At 35.7% G+C, this 19,616-nt stretch overlaps 1 protein-coding gene across 1 annotated transcript in view; it reads left to right on the top strand.

Annotated features, from left to right (window-relative positions):
• LOC115416066 (semaphorin-6D-like) overlaps positions 1–18,240 on the top strand; it is a 43,517-nt gene extending 25,277 nt beyond the window's left edge. Inside the window, exons 11-16 of the mRNA XM_030129779.1 lie at positions 1,335–1,466; positions 1,545–1,700; positions 4,609–4,782; positions 5,434–5,574; positions 7,493–7,570; positions 17,860–18,240. Coding sequence (XP_029985639.1) covers positions 1,335–1,466; positions 1,545–1,700; positions 4,609–4,782; positions 5,434–5,574; positions 7,493–7,570; positions 17,860–17,878 — 700 coding nt within the window. The 3' untranslated portion in view covers positions 17,879–18,240. The remainder of the gene's footprint in view (positions 1–1,334; positions 1,467–1,544; positions 1,701–4,608; positions 4,783–5,433; positions 5,575–7,492; positions 7,571–17,859) is intronic.
• The last annotated feature ends 1,376 nt before the right edge of the window (positions 18,241–19,616 follow it).

The raw sequence follows: 19,616 nt of genomic DNA, 5'->3' as shown, positions 1-19,616 counted from the left end.
TGAAAAGGATTTAGTCTGTTAATTCTGTCTGATTAAATGAAGGTTTAATAAATAAATAAAATAAATAATAATTCCAGTTCTATTATCGATATCACTTGCTGATTCTCATTGGAATAGAGAATAAACAACAGTACAGATGGTTTTGTTTGCATTAATGTCCAATATACATTAATATTTTCCCCTCAATGTGAACAAACCTAAAGGGTTTTAAAGGTGTCGTTAAAGGAGTGTTCGATCTACCTGCTGCAGCCTCAGCCTGGTCGTCATGGAGATTATTCATAAACAATAGTAAAGCAGGCTGACTCAGCGAAATGACGCTAACATGAACAGTATCGATAAAACCAAGTCTGTACTAAGTTTGTTCTGGTTAAACTTTCTTTACATTCCACGTAAACTTCAAGAGAAGCTTTAATTCAAGAAAAACTGGAAAAAAAATTGAAGAAAATGAACAAAACTTGAAGCAAAACATGATTAAAAAATGAATTGAAAAAATGAAGGAAATGAAAGAAAAACTTGAAGTAAATGAACAAAATAAAAAAAGAAATGAACAAAAATAAAGAAAAATGTGAATAAAAAATGGGGATAAACAAACAAGAAAGAAAAGCTTGAGTAAAATAAACAAATATAAAAATGAACATAAAATTAAGAAAAAAAATTAAAAAGAAAAGCTTGAATAAAATGAACAAATATGATGAAAATGAACAAGAGATGAAGAAAAACTGAAAATGAAGAAAAACAAATAAAGAAGAAAAGAAAAACTTGAATAAAATAAACATATGATAAAAATTAACAAAAAATGAAGAAAAAAAATTTAAAAGGAAAGAAAAGCTTGAAAAAAATGAACAAACATGATGAAAATGAATAAGAAATGAAGAAAAAGTGAAAATGAAGAAAAAAATTTAGAAAAGGAAAGCTTGAATAAAATAAACAAATATGACAATAATGAACAAAAAATTAAGAAAAAAATTTGAAAAGTAAAGCTTGAATAAAATGATGAAATATGATGAAAATGAACAAGAAATAAAGAAAAAGTGAAAATGAAGAAAAAAATAAAAAAGAAAAGAAAAGCTTGAATAAAATGAACAAATGTGAAAATGAACAAGAGATGAAGAAAAAGTGAAAATGAAGAAAAAAATGTTAAAAAGAAAAGCTTGAATAAAATGGAAAAGAAATGTAGATAAAGATGAGGAGTCTACTGTTAGCATTAGGTGACAGAGGAGGTGTCGCTGTAGGCTCCGCCTCCACAGTCCCTGCCCCCACAGTCCCTGCCCCCACAGTCCCCGCCCCCACAGTCCCCGCCCCCTTTCTCAGTCCTGTTCGTGCTTTCTCTGCAGTATTCCCGGGTCGGCCGTTTGTGCGTTTTACATGGACGACATCGAAAAAGTCTTTAACGGGAAGTTTAAGGAGCAGCGGACCAGCGACTCGTCCTGGACTCCGGTTCCAGACGAGCAGGTTCCCAGACCCAGGTGAGTCAGGGGTCCGGTCCACGTCCTCAGGTCCCGTCCGGACCACGTATGTGACCCGTAGTCTGTGTTTGTCCTCAGACCCGGGACGTGCGCAGGCGACGGTCCGGCTGCAGACTACAAGTCCTCGGTCCAGTTTCCAGACGAGATGCTGACGTTCATTAAGTCGTACCCGCTGATGGACGAGGCCGTTCAGTCGGTTAACGACCGGCCCTGTTTCACCAGGACGTCCAGCAGGTGACGCTCACACCGCAGCCTTCGCTTATTTAACCTGTGTTCGTTTGGTTGGCTTTATGTACTTCATATCTGTTCATTTTGTTGATTTTTTTTTTCATTTTTGTTCATTTTGTTGATTCTTTTTTTTTTTTTACTTTTGTTCATTTTGTTGATTTTTTTTCATTTTTGTTCATTTTGTTGATTCTTTTTATATCATTTTCCTTAATTTCTTGATTTTCTTGTTTCATTTTTGTTTAATTTCTTGATTTTTTTTTTTCATTTTTGTTCATTTTGTCGATTTTTTTTTTCATTTTTGTTCATTTTGTTGATTCTTTTTCTATCATTTTGCTTAATTTCTTGATTTTCTTGTTTTATTTTTGTTTAATTTCTTGATTTTTTTTCTTTCATTTTTGTTCATTTTTTTGATACTTTTTCTTTAATTTTTGTTGATTTTGTTGATTTTTTTCTTTCATTTTTGTTGAATTTCTTGATTTTTTCTATCATTTTTGTCAAATTTCTTGATTTTTGTCTCATTTTTGTTCATTTTATTGATACTTTTTCATTCATTTTTGTTCATTTTATTGATACTTTTTCATTCATTTTTGTTCATTTTATTGATACGTTTTCTTTCATTTTTGTTTAATTTCTCGATTTTTTCTTTCATTTTTTATTCATTATGTTCTTTTTCTTTAATTTTTGTTTAATTTCTTGATTTTGTCTTTTATTTTTGTTTAACTTCTTGATTTTTTTCTTTCATTTTTGTCTAATTTCTTGATTTTTTTCTTTCATTTTTGTTTGATTCCTTGATTTTTTTCTTTCATTTTTGCTCATTTTATTGATATTTTTTCTTTCATTTTGTTTCATTTCTTGATTTTTTCTTTAATTTTTGTTTCATTCCTTGATTTTTTCTTTCATTTTTGTTCATTTTATTGATACTTTTTCTTTCATTTTTGTTGATTTTGTTGATTTTTTTCTTGGATTTTTTAAAATTTCTTGATTTTTTTTCTTTCATTTTTGTTTAATTTCTTGGTTTTTCATTTTTCAGTTCAAATCATAGTCATGGATTAAAAAAAATAAAAAATCAATGTTGAGAGAAATTGAGTTAAAACCATTTCTGAGGCATTTTGGAAACAAAGACAACAATTTAACCCAAACTAACCAATGCAATGGTATTTATCCCATAATATAACACTCTACTCTGACATTAGTCATTATTGTTTCGTATCCCAGACCCCTGTTAGGAAACAAACACCTGAATTGTCCACATACTTTTGTCCACATAATGCCCATCCGCCCCAGTGAAAGGAACCAGTGGAATGAAATAATGCACATTCTTCCCACTCGTCCTGTCAGTGGCTGTAATACGACAGCTGATCACAGTCCAGTACAGCTTCAGCAGGTACATTCTTTTCTCCTGTCCATTTTTCCAGGTCGATAAACTCGACAGAAAATGAAAGAAAATAGAAACTAAACCGAAAAGAAGGATGAGGTGTGAGGAGAGCGCTCCAGACTGCTGTTAATGAAATTACCAAAGGCCAGGACTGAACACCAGCTCAGTGATGGGTTAATGTCTCTGCGTTTATTGGTCCGCTGGGAAGCCAATGGAAAATAATTAGTATTTTCTGGACCGTGATGAAATGTCAGAGGAGCCAAACGCCCCTCTAATGTGAAGCTTTGTAGGAGTTTTTTTGGCTCTAAATGTAAATTCGCTCCGATCTCGTCGCCTGTAATGGAGCAGAAATGGAGTTTGCGAAGGTCCCGTCGGCGGTGGGAGTCAGTGAATGCACCGTCCTGACCCCAGAGTTGATGAGGCCAATCTGCAGCATCAGCCCCGATTATCAGTCTGGGTGAAAGAGGGAGCGTTTTAATGAGCGTCTGCGGGCCCGTCAATGACCGGGCCACCGATTCTAATTACTGATCTGCTGAACGAGAAGTTTAATTCCACGCCGGCGTCGGACCGCGCTCCTGAAGGCCTCAGATGACCCACATAACGGCGGTGGTGTTGTCCGGAGGCTGCTGATCCTCCCAGAGCTCATACAACATCCCACACAAGCATGGAAACGAAAACATGCACCTGAGAACGTGAGGGGATGTGTTTAAAGTGGAAAAACCAAAACACACGACTTACTCTGTACACGAACTTTACTGTTTATTCAGTTTATTTCATTTTGAAGTTCCTTTTTGAACTTTTTTTGTCTTTCATTTTTGTTCATTTTATTTATTTTTTTCTTTCATTTTTGTTGATTTTGTTTATTTAGTTTCTGTTCATTTTGTTGATTTTATCAATGTTTGTTCATTTTGTTGATTTTATTAAATTAATGTTTGTTTTTTTTTATTTTATTAAATCAATGTTTGTTAATTTTGTTGATTTCATTTTTTTGGTTCATTTTCATTCTTTTTATTTCATTTTTGTTTAATGTCTTGATTTTATCTGTCATTTTTGTTGATTTTGTTGATTTTGTTTATTTAGTTTCTGTTCATTTTGCTGATTTTATCAAATTAATGTTTGTTCGTTTTTTTGATTTTATTAAATTAATGTTGTAATGTTAATTTTGTTGATTTTATTTATTCATTTTTTTTGTTAATTTTGTTGATTCTTTGTATTTCATTTTTGTTTAATTTTTTGATTTTCTTCTTTCATTTTTGTGTAATGTCTTGATTTTATCTGTCATTTTTGTTCATTTTGTTGATTTTTTTTCTTTCATTTTTTTTCATTTTGTTGATTTTTTTTCTTTCATTTTTGTTCATTTTGTTGATTTGTTTCTTTCATTTTTTTCATTTTGTTGATTTGTTTCCTCTCATTTTTGTTCATTTTGTTGATTTGTTTCTTTCATTTTTGTTGAATTTCTTGATTTTTTTCCTGTTATTTTTGTTCATTTTGTTCTTTTTTTTTCCAGTGTTGAACTAAGCTTCTCTTCCTCCCCGTCAGGTCCAAGTTGACCCAGATCGTGGTGGACGTCTCGGCCGGTCCCTACAAAGACCGGACTGTGATGTTCCTGGGCTCGGATGACGGCAGAGTCCTGAAGGTTTTGGCGAACACGCATCCCAACGACAGCTTCGGAACCAAACTGCTGGAGGAGATCGACGTCTACAACCCGTCCAAGTAAGAGCCATCATAATCAGTCTGCATTTATATAGCACTCAATAAATAAAATAAAATTGTTATAGCACTCATCTTTAATCATCTTTAATCTTCTAGTATCCAGGTGAGCATGTTATGAACACTTTGCACTTCATGTTATTAAAGATCGTATTATTTTTCACTATTTGTTTTTATATTTATTCACCATTTGATTTATAGGTGTGCATTTTATGCACACTTGGTGACAGATGCTAGTATTTTTGAACATTTGACCTAGTGCCAAAAATAATAATGCAAATTAACCAGTGTTGGAGTTAATCATTGACATATGCCAGGGGGAAGAAATCTAATAATATGTGATCCACTTTTTATGTAATATATTGAAAAAATATTTTTTTGTGTGTTTTTTGCATCCAAAAAATGATTTGTTTACAATAAAAACACGGCATTTAAAGGGTTAAAAAAACATGACAGTTTTTGAGTATTTGGTATTTTTATTTACGGCTCAAGTTGATGAAATAGAAAAAAGGGTAAAAGAATTAAAAACAAACTGTATGAATTTTTTTTTTTTTTACATTATTCCACAAGTGTGCTGAAAAGGCACACTAGGTGCTTAGGAAGGGCCTTGGTGGTCAGGGTACTGGAGGGTTAATCCATGTTGTGTTTGTGCAGGTGTAACGTTCAGGGTCAGGAGGACAGGAGGGTTCTGGGCCTGGAGCTGGATAAAGACCATCACGCTTTGTTCGTGGCCTTCAGCAGCTGTGTGATCCGAGTGCCGCTGAGCCGCTGCGCCCAACACGGAGCCTGTAAAAAGTAAGAAAACTAATGCACTCTGGGTAAATGTGCCACAGCTGCGCCCCACAGCCACCGCTCACCAGGGCAGGATTCAGGCCCTGGTGCTGGAAGGCGTCCAGAACCAGGAAGGGGGGATCTTTTCCAAAACATCCAAATGTGGAGCTTAATTTGGAAACAGAATGGCTGCCGAGCGAGACGGAGCGAGCGGAGGGAAAGCCGGGTGTGAACGGAACAAAGAGGAGCTTATTTATAGAGCGACTGCCCCAATCAGAGCGCATTCATCAAATCCACACCAATCAGACTGCGTTTAATTACCGAGCAGCGGGATGAATGGAATGTGGTCTCCCAGCTGCACGGTCGCCTCAGCAGCTGCGAATGTGTCACTCAGACAAAGATATGAGATGGAGAAGATGCTTCAGTCCACATCTGTTTCAGGATTTAAACCTCTGGAGGAGACGATGATGATACAGACACAAAGAAACAGGACAGACGCTCTGTGGAAGTGGAGGGAGGGAGGGAGGGAGGGAGGGAGAGAGGGAGGGAGGGATGGACAGACGCTCTGTGGAAGTGGAGGGAGGGAGGGAGAGAGGGAGGGAGGGATGGACAGACGCTCTGTGGAAGTGGAGGGAGGGATGATAGATGGACAGACGGATGAAGGACAGACGGATGGACTAATAATGGATGGATGGATGGATGGATGAATGGATGTAAAGACGGACAAATGGACTGATAATGGCTGTACAGATGGATGGATGGATGAAGGATAGACAGATGAATGATAAACAGACAGACGGATGAAGGATGGATGGACAGACAGATGGGCAGATGATGGATGGATGGACGGACAGATGGATGAATGGATGGATGGAAGGATGGATGGATGGACCGATAGTGGATGGACAAATGGATGGATGGACGGGTGAACAGACGGATAAAGGATGGATGGACGGACAGATGAACAGATAAAGACTGGACGGATGGATGGATGAAAGTATAGATGGATGAATGGAAGGACGGACGGACGGACTGATAATGGACAGACAACTGGATGGACAGATGGATGGATGAACAGACAAATGAAGGATGGATGGATGGATGGATGGGCAGACAGACAGATGGACAGACCACTCTGATCTGATTCTATGTTATATTGTGTCTTATTGTATCTTATCTTATTTTATCTCATTTTGTTATTGTGCCTTGTTTTAGTTTACATTATCTTATTATTTCATCTTATCTTATCTTATTGTTTAATGTTATCTTATTGTACCTTATCTTGTCTTATCTTATCCTACCTTATGTTACTTTATTTTACCTTATCTTATCTTACCTTATCTTCTTTTATTTTACCTTACTTTGCCTCATCTTAAATTATTTTATCTAACCTTGCCTTATCTTACCTTATCTTATTATTTTATCTTATTTTACCTTACCTTATCTTCCCTTATCTTACCTTACCTTGCCTTACCTTAACCTACCTTACCTCATCTTATCTTACCTTATTATTTTATCTTATCTTATCTCACCTTATCTTACCTGACCTTACCTTACCTTACATTATCTTATTTTACCTTACCTTACCTTATCTTATTATTTTATCTTATTTTACCTTACCTTACCTTATCTTATTATTTTATCTTATTTTACCTTACCTTATCTTATCTTCCCTTATCTTACCTTACCTTGCCTTACCTTAACCTACCTTACCTTACCTTATCTTATCTTATCTCATCTTCCCTTATCTTACCTTACCTTGCCTTACCTTAACCTACCTTATCTTATCTTATATTATCTTACCTTACCTTACCTTACCTTACCTTACCTTATATTATCTTATCTTGTTTTACCTTCCCTTCCCTTATCTTATATTGTCCTTATACTACACATCTGTTTATCCTGCCCTAATCTTCCTCTTCCTCCTCCTCTTCCTCCTCAGGGCTTGCCTGTCCTCTCGTGACCCATACTGCATCTGGCTACGGACCGGGACTTGTGCCAACATGGCGCCAGGTTTCAAGTACGTGTCACTTTCTTTCTTCTTCCTCTGTTTGATCCCTTTGCTTCTTCCTGCTGCTGATCCCTCATCAATCAGCGGGCGTATATAAATCTGGCGGTGGCGGCGGCTGCCTCGTATATCTGCCCGGGCGACTGAAGGCTCGTATATCTGACAGATGTAAATGTGAAGCCTTTCACGCTGGCAGCCGCCGTCCAAGGATGGATGAGGAAACATAATGGGAACCAATGTTCAAATGGATGTCAGTGGGAATGTACTGAGTGCACTTTGCTGACGTAAATCCTCGGTTATAAAAAACAAAAAAAAGAAAAACCTGCTGCGTTCTTTCACTGCAGTAAACTTCTGCATCACTGCTGTTAATGGACCAAGTCTGGGTCATGTACAGGGATGTAACGATTACCAATATAACGATAAACAGCGGTAAAATTGCCAATGGTTAGTCTTACCGTTTAAATTCTAATTATCATGATAATGCACTTTTAAGGAAGAAAACGCCGATGTAAAGATCTGCTTTTACGTCAAATATTTGAGTATAGTTTGAATTTACAATTTAAATTTTCTATACCTAATATTTGGAACCAATATTCACTTTGAAAGTCTTTGAAAAGGTTCGTTAAGCATCTGTGTGTTATTTACACAATAAATTATACACATTTATCAAATCAGATCTTATATATTTTTTGTGTTTTCTGGCCTTTTATGTTGATACAGTAGGTTAAAGTGAAAAATAATACACAGAGGAGATAGATGAAGTTGTGCTGAAAAAAAAAAAAACAGATCCCAAACATGGGTATAGTAAACATGTGTTTATATAGTATATAAAGGCCAAATCAAAAGGACTGAAAAATGGACAAAATAGACTCAGACCACTAAGGGTTAATATTAGAATGTTTCTGCAACAGAAGGGACATTGTGCCAATTATTTTATTTGGTTGTTTTGTTTTTTGTTTCTTTTTTGTTTGTTTGTTTGTTTGTTTGTTTTTTTCAAAATACAACTTGGTTAAAGTATTTCTGTGTATTAGTACTTTTTGAACATTTTGAGCACATTTTCAATAATACCACGATAATAATGATAACCGTGATAATATTTGGTCACAATAACGGTAATATGAAATTTTCATATCATTACATCCCTAGTTGTGTAACTGAATTAAATATCTAGAATAGATAATGATGATAAAGGGAGAGTTAATGAAAGGCTAAGGCGGATTTAAAAAAAGAAAAATATTCAAGTTTTGTTTCAAGATTTCAAAAAACTGTGGCTTGGACGTGCTTCTGTTCAGTTCAGTTTATTTTGAATATGCAACAAAAAAAAAAAATTCCTACTTTAGTGCTTAGAAAAAAAACATAAAAACTTATACATGTACATGAAAATAAAATATAACTTCATTCACATATTCAAAAAGGAGTGGGAGTAAGTGTAGGAGGAAAAAGCAAACTGTAAATGAGGAAAATATTGGATATGATGGGAGTAAATGTACTCGTCTAATTTACATATTGTGATGTCACAGGGTGGCGGCCATATTGGGTCACATCACTTTTTGTAAAATTGAACTTTGGACATATTTACATAGAAGTTTTCTTTGTGTTTTTGTTTTTCTGTCATCTTATTCTTAGAATAAATGAACTTAAACATTAGCAGAAAGTAAAGTGCAGTAAGTTTTAGGAGTTTTTTTTTTTTTTTTTTTATTCAAGCAGCAGAGTAGGCAAATGTGTCCTTATCTATCCAAACCAAAACTAAACTAGAAGCACTCGGAGAGCGCAGACCTCCGCCAAGGCTGATCAATGCCCCCCCCCCCCCGTGGGCCCCCCCACACCAAGGAGGTTATGTTTTTGCCAGGGTTTGTTTGTTTGTTTGTCTGTCTGTTTGTCTGTCCGTTAGTGTGCAACATAACTCAAAAAGTTATGGACAGATTTTGATGACATTTTCTGGTCCCCCCCCCCCCCCCCCCCGTGGGCCCCCCCACCCCCGATCACCACCAAAATTTAATCATTTCTTCCTTATCCCATTTCCAACAAACCCTGAAAATTTCATCAAAATCTGTCCATAACTTTTTGAGTTATGTTGCACACTAACGGACAGACAAACAGACAGACAAACAAACAAACAAACAAACCCTGGCAAAAACATAACCTCCTTGGCGGAGGTAATAAACTTTACTTATTTACTAAAGCAGCTCTGGATCACACCTTTAAAAAATGTAATAAGATGAAACTGTAAAAGAAGCAAAACATGAAAAGATGCAACAAAACAACGTAGTAAAAGATGGAACACAACAAAAATAAAGATTTAAGAAAATAACCAAATACAAATGTTGTAAAAGATGCAACAAGACAAAAGATGAAAATGACACAAAAGATTCAAAATATGAAAACCATATATATGTATGTGTGTGTATATATATATATATATATATATATATATATATATATACACACACATATATATAAAGGTGACAAGATGAACATGACGTAAAAAAAAAAGTGAAAGATGCAAAACCAGAAAAGATATAACAAAACAACGTAGTAAAAGATGGAACACAATGAAAATGATAATAAGACGCAAAAAAATAATCAAATGCAAATGTTGTAAAAGATGCAACAGACAAAACAGAAGCAAAACACATAAGATGAAAATGACACAAAAGATTCAACATATGAAAACCAGATAAAACGTAAAATATGTTAAAAAAAAAAAAAAAAAAAAAAAATATATATATATATATATATATATATATATATATATATATATAAAATGTAACAAGATGAACATGATGTAAAAAAAAATGTATTAAGATGAAACTGTAAAAGATGCAAAACATGAAAAAATGCAACAAAACAACTTAGTAAAAGATGCAACACAACGAAAGTGACATTAAGATGCAACAAAACAACAAATACAAATGTTGCAAAAGATGCAACAAGACAAAATAAAATATGACACAAAAGATTTAAAATATGAAAACCAGACAAAAGTCTAAAAATTTTATTAGAAAAGGATAAAACCATGAAACAGTTCAACAACATGAAAGCGTCTCCTATCGTAACATTAACTCTCATCCAGTGGGTTCGTGATTTGTTGCTGTTTTTATTCATTCGTTGTATTTGGCCTAAATGTTGTGAAAAGCCTGGTCCTGTTCTCCTGGACCCGGGTCAGACTCTGGCGGTCTCAGACTGACTGGGTCGATAGTATTTACAGACAGAGGCTGGACTCTCCCAGGATTCAAACAAGCCGTCGCCCCCGGAGATGAATATGAGAGAATAATACCTGGTCGATCTGCGGGGGAGGAGGAGTAGGGGGAGGAGGGGGGGGGGGTGAAGGAACGCCGGGAAAACCGAGGCTTTGGCCGCAGATCGATGGTCATGAAGTGATGCATTGTGGGCGTCTGATACCTGACACTCTGGAGTTATTGATCGTGACGGTGGTGGAGGTGTGAGGGAGGCGTCTGGATCCACAGTCTGAACCTGATCCCAGTCGGACCCAGAGAGTCCACGTGGCCTCCAACCGGACTCTCAGGGGGATCAGGTCTGGTCTCGTGTCTGGGATCGAAGCTTGTAGTAACCGATGATGTAATAATGGAATACAGCCGATAACAGAATTGTTTTGTCCATTTTTCATGTAATACCTGCCAATAACGCAGTAACTTGTCAATGATGTGGTACCTTATTACGGTATTGGCCTAGCATTAAAAAAAAAAAAAAAAAAACTTTGAAAATGTACTAAATGCAGCCAAACATGGAATAATTTTGGACATTTAAAATAAAATAAAGACAATAAAGATAATGTAACATTTTGCCAATAATCTGGTACCTTATTACTTTATGGCCTTGCATTTAAAAAAAACCTTTGAAAATGTTCTAAATGCAGCCAAAAATTTTTAGCATTTTGTCCATTTAAATTATAATAAAGACAATGACGTCGTAAATTTTGCCAGTGATGTAATATGTTTTTATATTATTTGCATAGTAATAAAAAAAACCTTTCACAATGTAATAACTGCAGCCAACAATGTAACAATGACCAGTAACACTGTAACTTTGTCCATTTAACTGTAATAAAGTCAGTAACATAGTAACTTGCCAGTTATGTGGTACCTTATTACGCTATTAGCCTAGCATTAAAAAAATAATAATAATAAAAATAAACTTTGAAAACGTACTAACTGGTGCCAAAAATGTTATAATTTTGTGCATTTAAATTATAGACAATAACATCATAACATTTTGCCAATGATATAATACATTTTTATATTATTGCCATAATAATGAAAAAAAGTCTTTCACAATGTAATAACTGCAGCCAATAATGTAACAATGACCAATAACATAGTGATTTGGGAAAATTAAAATATAATAAAGACAATGATGTGTGTGGACCAAGGTTCTAATAGTTTTGGATTTTTCATTATAGTTTAGTTTTATTTATTTTTATTTAACCTCTTCCTGGTTAAATAAAGGTTAAATAAAACTAAATAAAACTAAACTAGAATGAAAAATCCAAAACTATTAGAACCTTGGTCCACACAACCTTCATTTTCCAGAATATTTCAGTGTAAAATGGACTCCAAAGGCTCAGACAGACCATTGTTTCTGTTGGACTTCATTCTGTGGATAAACTGGAGGGTTTGTTTAGAGAAAAGACCACCACGAGGGTTAAATAAATAAATCCGACAGCAGAAACAACACAGACTCTCCGTTAAACAGCGTCTGACTTTAACACCTAAATATGAAGCTTGTGCACATCTGCTATATCTAAGCTGCAAAAATCAATAAAAACGCTCATTATTCATTAAAATAAAGTTCGAAAAGGACAGATTTGTGAACATTTATGAGCACAGAAACCGGTTATCCATTTCTGATGTTAAATAAACTCAAAAATAAGTGAAATATGTGCTCACCTTTGGCATTTCTGTACAAGAAACGACCTGTTGTTGTATTTAAATTCCTCTAACGCCTCCTAAAGACGCCGCAGAGGAATATTAATGCTCCAGTATTGGAGGTGGAAGGTCAGTTGTTGGCTGCTCTTTGTGTTTCTGGGATTTAACTTGTAAAATAGGCCAGTTCAGACTGAATCAACACAATAACAATACAATGATCCACTACATGGACAAAAGTATGTGGACACTTTGAATTCAGGTGTTTGTTTTCTAACAGGGGTCTGGGACACAAAACACTAATAACAAATATTATAATATAGTTTTATATGATGGGATAAATATTGCATTGGTTGGTTTGGTTTAAATTGTTATCTTTGCTTCTAAAATGCCTTAGAGATGATTTTTACTGAAGTTCTCTCAGCATAGATTTAGGTTTTTGTTTGTTTGTTTATTTTTTTATCCATGACGATGATTTTAAATGTTCTTCCTCTAAATCTCCAAAATATTTTTCCTGCTCTGTCTGTAAATAATAATTTTCTACACAACTTACCATCTACTTTGTTTTGTCTGTTTGTGTATTTTTCTCATTATGATTGTCTTTTCTTCATTTTTCTTCATTTTGAGACTTATTTTGTTCTTTTTGATGCCTGTGTTGTTCGTTTTTATTGATTTTGTTGTCAGTTCTGTTCATTTTACAGATTCTTTTTTTCTAACCATCTACTTTCTTCACATCTCACTGAGGAAGAAAAACCTCCCATTAAACTTTAAGGAAATATTGATGTTTTTATCTAAAATCATCATTAACAGGATGTGTCCCAATACTTTTGTCCATATAGTTAAGAAACATCAGTATTTCCTTAAAGTTTAATGGGAAGTTTTTCTTCTTAAGTGACATGGGAAGAAAGTAGATGGTTTACAAAAAAAAAAATCAGTAAAATGAACAGAATTAGCTACAAAATAAATAAAAATGATCAACACAGGCAACAAAAAGAACAAAATAAACATCAAAATGAACCAAAATGAAGAAAAGACAGTCATAATGAGTGAAATACACACAAAAAAATAAAGTAGATAGTTGTGGTAGAAAACTATTATTTATGAAAAACCCAAGCATAAAAAATGAATAAAAAAAGCCCCAAAATGAACAAAACAAGCATAAAAAAACCAAAATATGCATCAAAAGGAACAAACATGAGCAACACAAGCATAAAATATGAATTAAAAAAAACATCAAAATGAACAAAAATGAAGAAAAGACAATCATGAGCAAAATACACACACGAAAAAGAAAGTAGATGGTTAGTAAAAGAAAAAAAATCTGTGAAATGAACAGAATAAGCAACAAAATTAATCAAATTGAGCAACACAAGCGTAAAAAATGATCAAAAAAGCATCAAAATGAATAAAATAAGCATAAAAAACAAACTATGCATCTAAATGAACAAGAATGAGCAACATAAGCATAAAAAATGAACAAAAAAAAAAAAAAACCTCAAAATGAAGAAAGGACAGTCATAATGAGTAAAATACACACATGAAAAAGAACGTAGATGGTTAGGTGTGGTTGAAAATTTTTATTTACAGTCAGAGCAGGAAAAATGTTTCAGAAATTTAGAGGAAGAACATTTAAAATCATAGTCATGGATTAAAAAAAAAATTAAAAATCCCTTTAAACTTTAAGGAAATATTGATGTTTCTAAAGTATATGGACAAAAGTATTGGGACACATCATGTCTACAGCTACAGAATAAGCAACAAAATTAATAAAAATGAACAACACAAGGATAAAAAAATGAACATAAAAGCACCAAAATGAAAAAAAAATAAATAAAATTAAATTAAATATAAGCGCATATATGTATATGTATGTGTATATATATATATATATATATATATATATATATATATACACACACACACACACAAATATATATATATATATAGACATATATATGCCTAAAAATGAACAAAATAAGCAAAAAAACAAACAAAATACATATCAAAATGAACAAAAATGAGCAACACAAACATAAAATATGAACAACATAATATTGGGACACATCATGTGTACCGCTGTAAGATGTCCTGTTCATGAGGATTTAAGATATAATTTTTTTTTTTTTTTTTTTAAATTAACATTTCCTTAAAGTTAAAGTGAAATTTAAAGTTGAACTAAATCAGTGTTGAGAGCAATTCAGTACAAATCATCTCTGAGGCATTTTAGAAGCAAATATACAGATTTAACCCAAACTAACCAATGTAATGATGTGTATCCCATCATATAAAACTCTATTCTGACATTCGTCCTTATTGTTTTGTATCCCAGGGCCCTGTTAGAAAACAAACACCTGAATCCAACGTGTCCACATACTTTTGTCCACATACTGGATCATTTCGAGCTGATTCTCCATTTGTTTTTTATGTGAAATTCTTCTTCAGTCTGCGTTAAAGGTGTTCCTTCCCGTCCTCGTCGGCAGGTTCGTTCCGGCTGCAGCTTCTCACAGCTTGGTATTTTCGGTTTTCGGAGCGCGGGCTCGTCTGTGCTCCGACGCCTCCGTCAAATGTGAACTCAGTCAATGTCAAACACAAATATTGCAGCAGACATCCATAATGCATGTATTGATCTGCAGTCAGACTCCATGCGACGCCGTGCTCGGCTGACAGCTCTTTATGTTCGCGTCTCCTCTTGATGTGTCTTTTCACGCTGATCGATGATTCGCGGTCGCCTTCGGGGGTCGAGCATCTTTTCGTACGCGGGGTTGTGTGTTTTTTTTTTTTTTTTCCCTGCTCAACTGTTGGAGTTATTTAGATGAAATCTCTTTGTGTTTTTTTGGTGGAGTTGGATGCAAGTTAGAGTAAACTTTCCAAACACTGGAAGTTTGTTTAGTGGGATTATTATGTGACGCTACTCATCAGGACATGAGGATGAAGATGCGTTCAGGTCCGTATGTATATGTGGTAATATTTCCTCTGTTCACCACAAGAGTTAAGAAGAGTAGTTCTGGGAGGGGGCGAGGTTCTAATAGTTTTGGATTTTTCATTATAGTTTAATTTTATTTGGTTTTGGCTTTTTTGTCCTCTATTTCCATTCGTTTTAATTTGTTTTTAGGGCAGGTTTACTAGTTTTTATTAGTTTTCGTTATTTTCTAAATGCTTAGTTTTAGTTTTGTTGTATCTTTTCTCTTCTTCTCTGTCGTCATATTCACATAAATCCCAGACAGGACTCTGCTGCTTTCTCCCAACTTTAGTCTCCATGTTTCCAGGTCGAGTGGGGACCAGAAGACGACCAAATGACAAGTGACGGACCGTTAAATATCACATGGTGCCAGCAGCTAAAATAGCTTGAGGGAATAAATCGATTTTATATCAGTCGGACTTTGACAAAGATGAAAACGACGGGAATTTTATCCAGAATTTTTATACGTTTTAATTTGTTTTATAAACGCACAATACAGTTTCAGTTATCGTTTTTTCTTTTAATTATAGTTTTTATTTATTTCAGTTAACAAAAATGTTTTTACAATTCTAGTTTTCGTCATTTTGTTAGTTTTCGTTAACGATAATAACCTTGAAGGGGGGCAACAAACGTCATGCCCCCTCAAATAAAAGTTTCCAAAGCTAGGGAAAAGAAAAATGAGGTGCACTACAAACAGGAGACATAGAGGATTTAGTGAAGCGGCTTAAGTTTCACTTTCACTTTGTACAGTTGGATGGTGTGGACCCCCCCCCCCCAGTCACCACTTTAATCACCAGCATGTGCCCCCTTAACATTCCTGACTGCCACCTCATATACAGTATGACTATCTGGAACTGGGCCTGGTGTCATCTGTTTTTATTAGAGATGCACCGATACCACTTTTTTCCAGACTGAGTACAAGTACAAGTACTTATCTCGACTCGGGTACCAGGTCCTATTCCTGGAGACCGTTTCCATTACAGGATACTGCAGACTTTACAGTACCTGGACGTCATAGCGGTGCGTTACTTCTGTGTCGTCTGCTCTGAGAGTCGCTGATAAACTCACTTGTTGTGTGTTGTCTCATCAAGCTCATGCAGAATTTTTACGTCTGGACCTCCTGGACAAACCATGGAGTAGTTTCACAGGCTGTCATCATGTGGATTCACCTACCCACATATTTACTGTCAACTTCCACATCTGTTTTTTGTAAAACAGAGTCACAGAGACGACTCTGACCAATCAGTGGTCTGCAGTGTTTACACGTCACATTTTAGTATCTGGTCCCCAGTCCTGGAACCTCGGCGGAGGTGATACCAAAAAACTAGTACCGGGTACCAGATTCCAGGTCTTTTTTCGTAATGGAAATGCAAATAGGTCGAGTTGAGTTGAGTCGAGCCGGTACCACATAGTGGAAATGCGGCAATAGTGGACCACAAGTGGAAGAACTCTATGGATTTCAGCTTCTATGAGTATTGTAAGTCATCCAACGGGGGGCGCTGTAGTTGAAAATCAGTTTTTTGGACATATATCTAGAAATAATAGGCCGATTGAGATCAAATTTGGTTCATGTTGATACAAATGTCCATGTTGTTCTACCATCCAGAGCTCATATGGGCTCATTTTCATTCACTAGGTGGAGTTTTGTGGGAAAAACGGGTTCTCTGACCGTTTTTCTGCCACTATCAGGTCCATGTTGAGTTCCTATCCACTGTCTAACAGTTCTCTTTCTTCATGCCACTACCTTGAGTTTACATGATGTCGTGCTTTGACACCAGGTGGTGTGTTTTTTCCAAATGCTTGGGGGAACAGAGGACTGGGGGGATTTCAGGGGTTGTAAGCCTTGTTCCTTAATGGTCCCTGCAATAGTTTTGTTAAACCCTTTGAATTAAAGCCTAAAGTCACCACTTCACTCACAGCTGTTCATGTCAAATCCTCTCTGGTGTTGAACAGAGGAAAAGTTCTGGAAGTTTGGTCGCTGTCCAAACTTCTTTATCGACCTGAGTGTACGTTTTATGCAGGTTTTTTTCCGTCCTTCAGCTGAAACAAAAGTCGCTTTCATGTCAAATCTGTGGAGATGTATGCGGTTGGATGGAGACGTGAACTTAGTACCAGAATAAAAATGCAACAAGTGACCAGTCTTAATGTCAAAGTCATAAAAACCCAAACTTTGAGCTGGCAGAAGATGAAATTTGGAAGAAGATCATGACCTCAGCATTTCTGAAATGGTGACCACGGCCCTGAAAATCGACCTTCTGGGGCCTCGTCCACGCGGCGGTTTGATCGAGTTCTGCTCAAACGACGCCGCTGATGGAGAAGCAGAAGCAATTTTTGTTCTGGTCCGCTTCATTTACTCTAAAAACCCTCAGTTCAACTGGAAAAAAAACAGTGGAAAAGTAGGCGAGATAGCATCAAAATGCTTTTTTTTTTTTTTTTCTTCTTTTTTTTGGTTCATTCAGACTCACAGGGAAACAATAACTTCCACAGCGGCTGCCGTCCTCCCCAGACAGAAGTGGCATTTTTATTACAAACAACAGAGCATCGCAGACGGAGCTGAGAGGAGAAACTGCGAGAAGATTAAAATGGACAGGATGAGCCGGTAGAGATGAAAAGAGATGAGGAAGGAGAGCGAGGAGAGCGAAGATGTGATGCAAGAGCTGGAAAGGAAAGACGAAGCCGAGCGAAGATGAGAGATGGCGAATTAAAGGGAAACACTCGGAGAGAGATATCTGTGTCACATGGTTCAAGTAAGACCAAGTAAAACAAGTGGGAAGATAAAGAAAGTCAGTTTATTCTCCTGGAGAAGAGCTTCCGATGCTGTTTCTGCCTCCGTCGCTGATTCACTGTCTAATTTGGTTTCAGGCTTTGATAAAGTGGCTCTGACTTACAGATTCACTGCTTATAAAGAGAGTTGAATTAAAGCCTCTTTCTCTTTGGTTCTGGTATTTGTGCAGCTTTTTTTTCTTTACATAATGAAATTGTCAACCTCTTCTCCGGCAAATTGCTTTCTCCGCGCCGTTAATTTGCCTCGCCGTAAACGTTTCGAAGGAAGCACAAAAGCTCCGGATTCCAGCGTCTGCAGTCCTTCATCCTGAGGCTCATTACGAAGTCGACCTGTTGAGCTGAAGAGACTGAAAGTTCAGTGAAAGGTGTGTGTGTTCTGAACTGGACGAAAAACGGAATGTCTGTGGACGAGGCGCAAAAAAGAAAAGCTGCATCTGACACTGTACAGTGTCCTGACATACACTTATAGAATAGAATAGAATAGAATAGAATAGAATAGAATAGAATAGAATAGAATAGAGTAAAATACAGCAGAATAGAGTAAAATACTATAGAATAGAATAGAATAGAATAGAATACAATAGAGCAAAATAGAATAGAATAGAATACAATACAGTAGAATACAATAGAATAGAGTAAAATAGAATAGAATAGAATAGAATAGAATAGAAAAAATGCAATAGAATAGAGTAAAATGCAATTGGATAGAGTACAATAGAATCGAATAGAGTAGAATAGAATAGAATAGAACAGAATACAATACAATACAGTGCAGTAGAATACAATAGAATAGAGTAAAATAGAATAGAATAGAACAGAATACAATACAATACAGTGCAGTAGAATACAATAGAATAGAGTAAAATAGAATAGAGTAAAATACAGCAGAATACAGTAAAATAGAATACAATAGAATACAATAGAATAGAGTGAAATAGAATAGAGTAAAATACAGCAGAATAGAGTAAAATACTATAGAATAGAATAGAATAGAATAGAGGCACCCCCCCCCCCACTCCTGGTCCTCCCAGTTTCCACATCCAGTTCAGGTGGGGGTCCTCTTCACCCGTACCTGTAATGCTAATGCAGTCTGTGCGTTAGAATCTGCAGTTTCAGCCATTTTTTTCCATTTTGAAAAAGGACAAAAAAATGACAAAGAAATGGTCAGAAGTATAACCCCCCCCCCACCTCATTTCCATACTTTAGCTCACGTTTGCTTGCTCTGAGTTCAAATCGTCATGTCTCTGGTTGTATTTGCTCTATCAACATCAAATAAAACGTGGGAGAATGTTTCAAGTCCGAACTTTTGAATGAAATTGTCCCCAGTTGTGTTCTACGTGATGCACTTCCGATGCTACGACGTGTTGAAAATGTCATGTGATTGAGTCATGGGGCCGTGACCGTGGACTCCTAAGGGTTAAAAACACCGCCA

The sequence above is a fragment of the Sphaeramia orbicularis genome, unplaced genomic scaffold, assembly GCF_902148855.1.
Source record: "Sphaeramia orbicularis unplaced genomic scaffold, fSphaOr1.1, whole genome shotgun sequence".
Taxonomy (NCBI): Eukaryota; Metazoa; Chordata; class Actinopteri; order Kurtiformes; family Apogonidae; genus Sphaeramia; species Sphaeramia orbicularis.
The sequence above is the reverse complement of the archived record's forward strand: the minus strand, read 5'-3'. Positions and strand labels throughout refer to the sequence as shown.